Source organism: Curcuma longa, chromosome 1 (genome assembly GCF_044706935.1).
Source record: "Curcuma longa cultivar G26 ecotype Majalengka, Jawa Barat chromosome 1, ITB_CL_G26_1.1, whole genome shotgun sequence".
Lineage (NCBI taxonomy): Eukaryota > Viridiplantae > Streptophyta > Magnoliopsida > Zingiberales > Zingiberaceae > Curcuma > Curcuma longa.
Genome location: NC_133861.1, coordinates 6,124,261 through 6,136,581, shown reverse-complemented (window position 1 = coordinate 6,136,581; position 12,321 = coordinate 6,124,261). Strand labels below are relative to the sequence as shown.

Here is a 12,321-nt window from a genome sequence, read left to right as displayed (position 1 = left end):
AATTCTTTTGTCCAGATTTATTTATATTTTTCAAATTTTATCTATGATATATTATATGAAAAATGTAGTTTTACAAATTTTATAATACTAGATTATTTGTCAAGAAATTTCATTTATATTTTTTTAATGTTATATCATATTTTAAAATAGATGAAAATTTTTTATAGGATTGTAAAAAAAAATATGAATTATCAAAAAAAAAAATTATCACACTCTAAAAGATAAACTAAAAAATTGACAAAAGTGAGGGGTAAAATAAAAAAAAATTCTGAAAATGGACTTAAAAGGCATATCCACCGATTCAAACCGCCAAAGTTGACCGCAACACAGCAGTGGATGCCAACTGGCAGGTCGGTCCCACATAGCTCCAGCCAATGAAATCGCATCTCTGGTTCCAGTTGTGTCCTTCCCCGACGCAACCCCGCGCGTTGAGATTTGGACCGCCCCGTGATGGACGATCAGATCGAGAGAGAAGGTGGCCATTTTCGAAAGGGACGGAGATCCCTCTCCGTGTAACTTGCTTGAGCGCCGTTGAATGCTCTCGGTCTCGCACGCGCTCTTCAGTCTTCAGTCTTCAGTCTTCGCCTCTTTCTTGCCGTCCGCTTCTCTCTCTCCCTGGATCGATTGGAGAGGCGAGGAGAAATTTTTTCCGGTTATATGGTGATTTTGGCTCGTCTAGCTGCCCTTCGTGATTGCTTTTTCGCTGAGTCGATGAGGTAGCGGCTTATTGCTTTTTTTGTGTTGATGGTAGCGGAAGGTAACCCGTGCATGATTTGCATGAGCCAGTTTTAAATACGTTCTTTTTATTCGCTTTACCTTATACTTTGTCTTTGTTTTGAATTGCGTTAGCTCATTGCTAATTGTTGTGGGGAGAAAAATTGCATTTTGGGGAATTTTTAAGGAGAGTTACTGCGCTTAGTTTAGTCAAAATCTATTTATTTACAGGTAACTGAAGTATAAGGTTAATTTTTGGGGCAAGAGGTTTCCTTTAAGAAGGTCTGCGGAGTAAGAAAAATATATTTGGTCATGGAAGCGGAATTGTAGATTGCAGTTCGCTCAGGAATCATTAATCCATTATTTTTGGGTTAATAATAATTAATATTCTCGTAGGAAGAGAAATCTAATAGTTTAGGCATCTTGTTCAAGGAATTTGTACCTAGTCATGAATCCAGTCCGTTCATTGAACTTGAATTATGCCTTGACATAGAAAATTTGTTGATATTCTTCCCTTCATTTTGCTTGGAACACAAAACATTTGTGAATTGGAAACTTATACGATAGATCTGATGAATGTCCTTGTGATCAACAGAACTAGGAACTGGAAAAGAAAGGATTTTTTGATCACACAATACATGATTGAAGTTCTAAATCCCTTGCAATTTTTTTCTTCAAGCTTATTTTTAGCACACTCATAATATATAGTGCAAGGATAATTTCCTCAAACTCCCTAACCTATGAAATTTCAGTTCAATTCTATACTACACAAAAATTATGCTTTTAATTCTTTAGAATTCATTTCTATTATTGAATTGGAATTCCTTTTTTTCTCAGGAAATAGTTTCAAATGAGATATAAGATGCTTGTGTGTAGTCATTATTCTGAATTGAACCTAGTAGTTTTTAGATTCTAAATTCTCCTTTAGCTAACGTCTAGTATCAATTGTTCCATCATTAGGTTCTCCTAAGTTAGCAATGAAGTGTTTCACATTTTTAAATGGAGTGGTAAAGGAGGAGATCCAATTAAGATTGTCCACATCATTTCGATCTAATAGCACCACATCAATTGATCATGATTTTAGAAGATCAGAAACTGAGTTCAACTCTGGAGATGTTACTGGTGTTGACTCCATGGGAAGGCCCAACTATCCTAGTTTCTCCCAGAGGCCTTGCAATCTCAGGGTATTCACATTTTCAGAACTGAGGAATGCCACAAGGAATTTTAGCCGGTCTCTAATACTTGGGGAAGGTGGGTTTGGATCGGTTTACAGGGGAACAATCAAGAGCCTTGAAGATTCAAATATAAAGATTGAGATTGCTGTCAAGCAACTAAGTCGCAAGGGACAGCAGGCAAGTTTCTTTTTGGATGCAAACTCATTAGTTGTCTTCTACTATATTTTTTCCTTTTCACTTAATGATAGTTTTGTTATTCTAAAGTTAATTGATAAAAATAGGTATTTTAAAGTTAATTGTAATATTTAAGGCCTAAAATCACAGTGATGTAATCTGGTTCTATTTGGTGTGTCGTTTTACATGTGATTTTTTTGTGTGTGTAATTTAAAGTTACAATTTGGACTTCATCAAGAACCACGCCTATATAGATTCTCCATATTTATATTAGCATCTAAACCATGTATATTAGAGTCTAATCCCATGTGGTTCCAGCAATTTTAACTATTATTAGTGAAATAAGCTTAATGATGCATTTAGAAGATAAAGATTATTGGGATTTCCTCTTCCCTGGTGCTTATGGGATAGACATACTGGTTAATGCAGATGATTTTCTACTAGCCCTTTCATTATTTACTTAATTCAGGCATACATGAGTGTTGTGGTAAAGACCACATGGAACCTATAAGGCATAACAATAGTACAGTATGGTGTCAATTGTTTTTATCCTTTGTTCATTGTTCACTGTAGTTCATTGAGTATTTTACATGAAATGACATGAATAATGCTGTATGTTAGTCTTGATCATTTGCCCCTTGCTTGGCTGGCTCGCAAGCAAATTGATTTTGGCAGTGTTATACTACTATCAATTAGAAAACCTTGAAAGGCATGTTCATCACATGGCAAAGTAATCTTAATACTTGTTTCAAGTGAAACCATTGCAGAGAGTTTCTTTGTGTTAAATTTTGTTGCTTTGTCTAGCAATGGGAAGGGCATCGACATTTGCAACATCCAAAAGAGTGGATAGTGTCAGTTACATCCTTCCAAGGTTTAAACTCAAGTCATGCTAGAGTTTTGATATCTGAACGGAACGATATGGTTTCAGTATCGTTTCATATTGTGCCAATACGATTTCCGTACATTTTTATATAGATATTGATGTGGCGGGAATCTGTTACCTCCACGTGTCATGCGGGATAACATTATAAAGTCGGTTTATCCTTAAAATTAGAAAAATCTAAGACCGTTTCACCCGAAGAATAAGAAAAATATTTCGAAAAACATGAATAATTGGAACACGTATATCAGAATAGAATCTCGTATCTCCAAATATTTCCTAAACGGACGCTAATATTTCGAAGATCAACTTTTTGCCATACCTATGGGCACAAGTATGCACACATCAATCTCTAATTTTTCCAAGTCATTAAACTCCTTCCTCACACAAAATCCTAACTTGAGCGTCGGAGTGGCTTGTCGGGATCCATCCAACGCCATTCTAACTCTCTGTTTGAGTGTTTTTCAGGTCTCTTCGTCTCTCCGAGCGACTATCTTCGAGGAGCGTGCATGTCAGTAGTTCGTGAACCGGTGGCTTGATTATCCACGGTGTATTGGTCGGAACAAATTGACGTCGTCTGTGGGAAATCTGAGCCGAGACGCTGCGATGGTTAACACTGAAAGAATTAATGACAATCACAACTCCATCGGAGAGAAAAGCTACGACGAGAAAATCTTCTCTAATAGCATACGATTCATCTCCCCTTTGGATTAAAATCCTAAGTTTCTTTTCTCCCTCGCTGATGAAACCTTATATCTTCGATCTCCTCTTTTCTCTTTCTCCTCCATCTCCCCTATCCAGTCGCCGTCCAAATCCCTATCGCCCTCCGATCGATCTTCGATTCCTCGTTTCCCTTCTTTGGTCCCCCTCAACCACCGTCTCCAATGGGAAGAAACGCCCGAAACAAATGCAACTGCGCAGCGACCCTTGAACCTTCCTCCCCAAATCTCGACCTGACTTCGTCCTCCAGGACGCCATGACGATCTTCTGTTCTTCCTCGTCTTCTTCTCACTTCTTCTCCTCCTCCTCCTCTCCTATCTTCTCCTTCTCTCCCTCACTGCCGTCGAAGACCACTCCTCGACTTCTAACGACACCACCATCTACGATCTCCTCCCTCGGTACAGCCTCCCCCCGAGCCTCCTCCCCGACATGGTCAAGTCCTTCTACCTGAGTTCCAACGGAAGCTTCTCTGTCGATATCGATGGCCCTTGCTATGTCAACTTTGAGTACCTCATCTACTACGAGACCAAGGTCTCTGGCGTCGTCAGGTACGACGACATCAAGGACCTCAAGGGAGTCAAGGTCCGCCGATTTTTAATTTGGCTGGAGGTCGACACCATCAAGGTCGACCTCCCACCTTCCTAGTATATATACTTCCAGATTGTGTGGATCACGCGCAAGCTCAACATCGAGCAGTTCCGGACGGTGCACTCCTACAACGAGATAAGGAGCTCCTAGAAGGAGCCTAGGAGCTTTTCGATTGGTCTCTATAGCTCCAAAATGACGCCACACATACGACGAATAAGTTGGAGAATGCTTCCTACAAGATCTAAATGAAGTGTAATTTTCTAGAAGAAAAAAAATGATTTGGCTATCACTGCAACTGCGACGGTGCCGACTCAAGGCATATACTCTCTAGCAAATGTCATCAGACAAGGAGTCATTCTTACTATTATTGAAGTAGAGCCTCAACATTAAGCATAAGCCTCTCTCTGGATCATCAGGATATTTTCTTTAACACTCTTTATCTTATAATTCATTCATCAGATTACTAATCCTTACAGTATTATTTCATTTAATATTTGTTCACTTGAAGTGTCTTTAGAAACTCTCAGGTGCTTCTAGAAACTCTCTTGGTCTCGTATCAATAATATCCATCAGCAATTATCTTTTCTCAGGGTCCGATCTCTCTAGACTCGGACATAGTCGCGGACAGAATACAAAAATCAGTGGTCTCTCCCATTACTAGCAAATCTAAAGTTTGAAGTTGACGATAGGCCGACCTTGCCAACGAAGGGCTCCGACAAATTTTAGTCATTTCATCAATGTTAGAAATATAATATTGTTAAATATTTTCCATGATGATCCAGGATATTACAGGCCTGAAACACCGAGCCCCAAGCTTGCGACTTTGTCTTACGACAGGCCTGGAACACCGAGCCCCGAGCTCCGACTTTGCCTTATGACAGAGTACCTTACGACAAGCCTAGAACACCGAGCCCCGAGCTTGCAACTTTGCCTTACGACAAGCCTGGAACACCGAGCCCCGAGCTCGCGACTTTGCCTTACGACAGGCCTAGAACACCGAGCCCCGAGCTCGCGACTTCGTCTTACGGCAGGCCTGGAATATCGAGCCCCGAGCTCGCGACTTCGCCTTACAACAGGCCTGGAACACCGAGCCCCGAGTTCGCGACTTTGTCTTACGACAGGCCTGGAACAGCGAGCCCCGAGTTTGCGACTTTGTCTTATGACAGGCCTGGAACACCGAGCCCCGAGCTCGCGACTTTGCCTTACGACAGACCTGAAACATCGAGCCCGAGCTCACGACTTTGCTTTACGACAAGCCTGGAACACCGAGCCCCGAGCTCGCGACTTTGCCTTACGACAAACTTGGAACATCAAGTCCCGAGCTCGCGATTTTGCCTTACAACAGGTCTGGAATACCGAGCTCCCCGAGCTCGCGACTTTGTCTTACGATAGACCTGGAATACCGAGCTCGGAGCTCGCGACTTTGCCTTACGACAGGCCTGGAACATCGAGCCCCGAGCTCGCAACTTTGTTACGACAGGCCTGGAGCACCGAGCCCTGAACTCGCGACTTTGCCTTACGACAGGCTTGGAGCACCGAGCCTCGAGCTCGCGACTTTGCCTTACGACAGGCTTGGAGCACCGAGCCTCGAGCTCGTGAACTTTGTCTTACGACAGGCCTGAGCATCGAGCATCGAGCCCCGAGCTTGCGACTTTGCCTTACGATAGGCCTAGAGCACCGAGTCCCGAGCTCGCAACTTTACCTTATGATAGGCTTGGAGCACCGAGCCTCGAGCTCAAGATCCTGTTATGGCCACTTTATCCATATGTGATGAAGCGATGACACCTCATCAAGCACAGTCCAGTCAGTCGGACTACGCCTCTTTCGACTAGACTAATTGGGGATGCTTGTGATGTGGCGGGAATCTATTACCTCCACATGTCATGCGGGATAAAGTTATAAAGTCGGTTCATCCTTAAGATTAGGAAACTCTAAGACCGTTTCATCCGAAGAATAAGAAAAATATTTTGAAAAACATGAATAATTGGAACGCGCATATCGGAACAGAATCTCATATCTTGGAATATTTCTTAAACGGATGTTAATATTTCGGAGATTAACTCTATAAAAGGTTGCTCATACCTATGGGCACAGGTATGCACACATCAATCCTAATTTTCCCAAGTCATTAAACTCCTTCCTCACGTAAAATCCTAACTTGAGCGTCGAAGTGGTTTGCCGGGACCCACTCCCGGCGCTATTCTAACTCTCTTTTTGAGTGTTTTTCAAGTCTCTTCATTTCTTTGGGCGATTATCTTCGAGGAGCGTGCACGTCAGCAGTTCGTGAACCGATGGCTTGATCATCCACGGTGTATTGGCTGGAACAAATATATATTAGTATATGTATACATATATATCAGTATACTTTGAATTTGTGTTGGCTAGATTATGTTATCCAGGAATAGTGAGTTGCAATACGAAAATAAATTTTAATTTTCAAATGCAACATCTACCAAAAATGTAGATCATCATGATTCAGATTAAGTCAAGAGAAGACATTTATCTCCTATCCTGTTGATTTCACCAACAAATAGAAAAGTGATGCTAATAGAGAAATCACCAATTTTTATCAAACTATGTTATGAATAATGAACAACAAAACAAACAACAACAGAAGGATATCCAAGATTTGGTGTTGTAGCTAACTTTAAATAATATCAACATTGCTTAATTCTATATCTACGAATATAGATTACACAGAAAGAGATAAAGCACTTCCATTAAGCAGAGGAAGAGAAAGAGAAAGAAGAGAAAGCAAGAGACATCCTTGTTCCTCTCTTTGCTGGTTAATTTCTAATACATGTTGGTATTATAAACCATGGTTTCATCTTCTTATCTTCATTGCATGGCAATTTTATGTTTATCATCTACAAGTAAAAAAACTTAATAATCCTTGTCGGCAAACTGACCAACTTATTATGCCATTATGTACTGCTTAAATTTCCTGTTAATCATGCTGTTCTTTTAAATATATATTTCTTATTTCATAATTTCTATGCAAGGGAATGAGTCATGTGCATCTATGTAATTCTTATGTTTAAGCATCCCCAGTCTCCAGAAACCTTGTAATATTCTCTGTTGAACACCACTCATGACATTGAGTGTCTGTAATATAGTGAAGTTAGACATTCTAATTTGTACTGCATGAGAATTGTTGCACATCACTCATGATGTTGAGTCTTCATCAATATACTGCAGGGGAATTTCACAATCTAATAACTACTAAATGAGTACCTGATAATTTATTTGGACAAATAGAGAGTTTTTTTAGGGTTTAATTTGCCAATATCCTCTTATATTCATACAAAAATTAGTTTTGTAACCTTGTGTTATTATTGTAGGGACATAAGGAATGGCTAACTGAAGTTAATGTTCTTGGGGTGGTTGAGCATCCAAATCTTGTTAAATTAATAGGTTACTGTGCTGAAGACGATGAAAGAGGAATACAACGATTGCTTATATATGAGTATATGCCAAATAGAAGCGTACAACATCACTTGTCAACTCGGTCTAAGACAACACTTTCTTGGTACATGAGATTAAGGATAGCACGTGATGCTGCGTGTGGATTGGCATATTTGCACGAGGAAATGGATTTCCAGGTTTTCATCAACTTAGATACTACCAATAGTTTGTTCTTGCCATATTAATTTGGTCATATTGTGGTTTTGAGTGTTTCATACATGGAAATTCATCAGCTAACCTTTACTTGTGTTTTATTTTGGAAAATGCTATGTTACATGGTGTCTTGGTAGACATTATGCACATTTATGCGCATGCATTTCCTGTTATTTATTGAAATACATTGTTGAATGGGGTTGACTATGACATCACTTACTCAAAATAATGCGATTAAATTTATGCGGATTCTCTTGGTTTTTATTCGCTTTGTCCCATTGTGTTGCTTATTTTATGCCACATGACAGATTATATTCAGAGATTTCAAGTCGTCCAACATTCTATTAGATGAAGAATGGAATGCAAAATTGTCAGACTTTGGCTTGGCTAGACAAGGACCGACAGAAGGACTAAGTCATGTTTCAACAGCAGTAAGTGATGCCACACCCCAATTAAGTCCCATCAGCTTCCTTGCTATATTGCATTATGGCTGTATTTGATTTTTCTGCAATAGTTTGAACCCTTGTCATATTAAAACTTAAACTACTCTTTTAGAATTTCATCGACAAGCTTTGTCTTCCATATTTGAAACTTCTCTATGCTACACCTTCAAATTATTAAACTCCCATAATCATTTTCATGGTTTAGGTGTACTTAAAAGCTGGTATTATCCATTTATTGCAAGTGGATGTAAAGCTGTTAAATGAATAGTATAATCGCCCTGTTTCCTACATGTTCTTTTTTCGATAGTTGATAATTTTAGGTGAATGCATTATGGATCTTAGCGGCTAAATGTAATAATTTGTCAGGAAGTCACTATTTCCTAGCTTTACAAGAGTAGGGAAAAGATGTCAATGCTGCTTAGATCTTCAGGGTAAGTTCGTTCCTTTAGTGAACACAGGTGGATTCTGGTTGTAACTTGTAGCTTAGTTTCTGATACTACTAAAGAACAATAGCGTTCCATCTAATCAGTAATAGAAGAACATAAGCATCATTTGAAAGTTCATGTTTTTTGCATGTATTCCAACTATCGATATATAAGGAAGAGATTTCGACTGCATGATTGCTACATAAGAAAGAGAACGATGTCATGGCTCTATAAAGAATTGCATTAGTGTATACAGCTAACTATACCTTTTGAAACTAAACAGGTAGTTGGAACTGTGGGATATGCTGCTCCTGAGTACGTGCAAACCGGTCGTCTTACTTCTAAGAGCGACATATGGAGCTATGGAGTTTTCTTATATGAACTTATCACCGGCCGTCCTCCGATAGATAGACACCGACCGAAAAGCGAACAAAAGCTCTTAGAATGGATCCGACCGCACTTATCAGATGCTAAAAAGTTTCAAAAAATTGTGGATCCAAGGCTAGGTGACGAATACTCAATAAAGGCTGCAACAAAGCTTGCTTCTGTGGCTAATAAATGTCTACTGCGGCAACCCAAGAACAGGCCTAAAATGAGTCAAGTTCAGAAGATGGTCCAAGAAATTATGGAAGCCTCAGAAGTCGGAGCACCACAGGTTCCTCTAAGGAATACAGATACAGAACAAGGCGACCGAGGGGCAGCAGAAAAGAAAGGCCTGGGGGACTGGAAGTTCAGGGAAGGTGTCCATTTGGTGTGGAAACGATGGAAGCCAAAGCTTGTGAGAGCTTGTTGATTGCTATGAGGAAAACTGTGGCAGTTAGAGATTCTATACTGTTATTATAGCATTGCATTATGTGTTTTTCAAATTTCCTATGGTCCCTCGAGCCAACACCGCGACGATCGAGGAACTAAATGTACATTGGAGGTTAACATGAGAAACATCATTCTTGTGAAAATCTTTGTAAGTGTTCAACTGTCAATAAAGTGATAGACAATATATATGCTTTTGTCTTGATTCAGGCCGACTGAGTCTACTTATTTCGAGCCCGACAAAGCAAAGTAGTAACATCTTCCAAAAAATGATAAATCCCCATTAGTCTCATCGATTAATCTTTGGGGGTGGCATGAACAAATTACATTATAAATCGGGATTTACGGCGAAATATTTAATAAATTTATATACGATGTTGTTATTAATTTCAAAGAATCAAATAAAATTATTTATAAATAATATTTATAATATTTAAATTAATCAAACAAATAAGTTTAATAAATATAACAGGTCAAATAATTAAATCAAATTTAAATTCAGAGTTGATAATATTTAAATGAATCAAACTCAAATAAACTTGAACCAAATTGAAGGTCATAATAAAAGTAAATCAAATCAAGTTGCTTTGACTCGGTTAGTTTATCTTGAACAATATAAAATTTAGCTCGGCTTGATCGACTCTAAAATTACAAAGGCATAGTTAAGAAATTCAAAGGAGACAACCGTAGTAGAGCAAAAGAAGATTGGTAGATTGCCATCATTGTTAAGCGGTGTCAGATGGATGGGCATATTTCAAAGGATTATTAAAAAGATAATCTTATTTTAATTCATCATTTAAGAAGAGGAACCTTGATGTAACAGTACAATTACTACCATGTGACTTGGAGATCACAAATTCAAATTTTAAAAAATTAAAGAATATTTAATGTGATTCTAATATCACATATCCATTCTTTTCTTCCATAATATAACCATCCTAATTTTTTTAATTGATTCTGGAATAGAATAATTCTTAAAAAAAAAGAGTTTAGAGCCTATAACATATATTATAGTCTAACTATAACCTCCGACCTTTCTTTTTTTTTAGAATTATATTAGAATATTGTCTATTTTTTCTCCTAAAATTCTAGACGATGGAATCTCAATTTTAGTTAAAGTTATTATATAAAATATAAATTTTAAAAACATATTAAAAGATTATCAAATAATATATATATATATATATTAAACAATAATAGAAAATAAAATAATATAAATCATGTCACAACTTTAAAAAATATATATGAGTTATGACTTTTAAAATATTATATCAAATAAAAAGACTAACAAAAATTTAGATTTTAAAAAATATTGGAAATAACTATATAATTATTTTACAATTAACTTTCAGATAATGCATTAAGGAAAGTCATTAAATCCAATTGAATATATATGTAACTTTGAAATATTCCATCTCACACAAGAATTGCTAAAAAAGTACACAAAAAAAAAAGAAAAAAAAATATGCTGCATCTTAACGGTTGATCTTCATAAATCCTTTAACTCAGTTAGCTGAAACTTCTGGTAGGATGGATCGCAGGACTTTAAATTCTTATGGTAGTTTATTACATGTATGAGGATTTTGAAGATTCTATTTTTTTTAGAATTATTTTTATCTACTATATTTTTAGATTTTGAATCCGTTTAAATTTTTTAATTAAGATTCAGAGTATTGATAGTTTAATTATTATGAGATAATTTTTTATTTAATAATATTTTTGATAAAATTATTTATTTTTTATTTTTAGATATCTTTCTAAATCAACAGATTTTAAAATATTATTTTTGACATTCTCAGTCGAACCAACTGAATCAATATTCTCCATAGAATAATCGTTATCCCGCTCGGTATCAATTGGTATCAAATCCCTCTTAAATCTCATGGATGATTGTCGTAGTCATAATCGTAGTCGTAACAGACATGTTCCGATTCAGGAAGTCTCAAATTGTGATCGTAGCACTCAAGACGAAATACTTAAAGATCTATAGAGATAAGTTGTGAAGTTATTCTAATGTTTAACGGCGCAAGATCTTAAAGGTTGTAATTAAGTTCTTTTATTTTAATTCAAATTCTACTTTTAAAAATTAAACCCTATTGTTATGGGAGTAAGGATTCAGGTTAGGTTAGCCAAGTCAGAAGAGGCAATGAGGTTAGCCACATTCCAGGAGTTGTGTGAAGTAAGCGAACCCTCGGCCTAAGCCTCTGGTAACTCACTTATTCAACCCCCCGTGGACAAATACCAAGTCCTCCAGTCTCTCCTCGTCAACTGTCTCAAAGCCGAGACGAGCCCCATTTCGGCTCGGATCCATGGCCTCACGGTGATCCGAACTCCACCGCGACTAGGATACCGGGGCACTTGCCGAACCGAATTTCACCTCGGCTAGGAACCGAATTCCACTTCTTCTCCAGTTTTGAGCTAAAACCCTCTTCGGTAATGGAACGAGGCCTCTCTCCGAGCCGAGCTCCACTTCGGCTCGGAGTAAAACTCCGCTTAGGTCTCTTATTTCCTAATCCAATTCGACAAGTCCCTATTCAAAGATAAGGCTCCTCGAACTTCTTCGCCACAGGTACCCTTACCTCACTCGACAAGTCCTGGCCACTCCGTCACTCCGTCCCTCATTCGTTATGAATGTTCTCTGTGTCCTCTCACCGGCCCCTCATAAGGGGGCACATGCCTGATGTGACTCCTTCTTTAATGCAAGTCATCGATAGGACATACTTGTCAGTTGCACCATTCCTCTGGACACGCCCCCTGATACACCTCAGGACACG

The 12,321-nt window shown here is 38.1% G+C and overlaps 1 protein-coding gene and 1 pseudogene across 2 annotated transcripts; both read left to right on the top strand.

The window, feature by feature from the left end:
- Positions 1-557: 557 nt before the first annotated feature.
- On the top strand, positions 558-9,755 carry LOC141829553 (serine/threonine-protein kinase PCRK1-like). Of its 2 annotated transcripts, none has more exons than XM_074717058.1 (5): positions 558-757; positions 1,675-2,066; positions 7,593-7,853; positions 8,178-8,300; positions 9,021-9,755. In XM_074717058.1, exons 1-5 carry the CDS (start codon positions 745-747, stop codon positions 9,528-9,530), a joined length of 1,299 nt encoding a protein of 432 aa, XP_074573159.1. In that variant the 5' UTR covers positions 558-744; the 3' UTR covers positions 9,531-9,755. The 2 variants fall into 2 exon arrangements, with proteins under 2 accessions (XP_074573159.1, XP_074573169.1); XM_074717068.1 differs by having other exon boundaries at positions 558-716; positions 9,021-9,754.
- On the top strand, positions 3,384-4,812 carry LOC141829564 (uncharacterized; annotated as a pseudogene).
- Positions 9,756-12,321: the final 2,566 nt, after the last annotated feature.

Excerpts from the sequence above, each read along its gene's own strand:
- LOC141829553 (XM_074717058.1), top strand. Across the intron at positions 7,854-8,177 it reads ACGAGGAAATGGATTTCCAG|ATTATATTCAGAGATTTCAA; the intron begins GTTTTCATCAAC and ends GCCACATGACAG. Across the intron at positions 8,301-9,020 it reads TAAGTCATGTTTCAACAGCA|GTAGTTGGAACTGTGGGATA; the intron begins GTAAGTGATGCC and ends GAAACTAAACAG.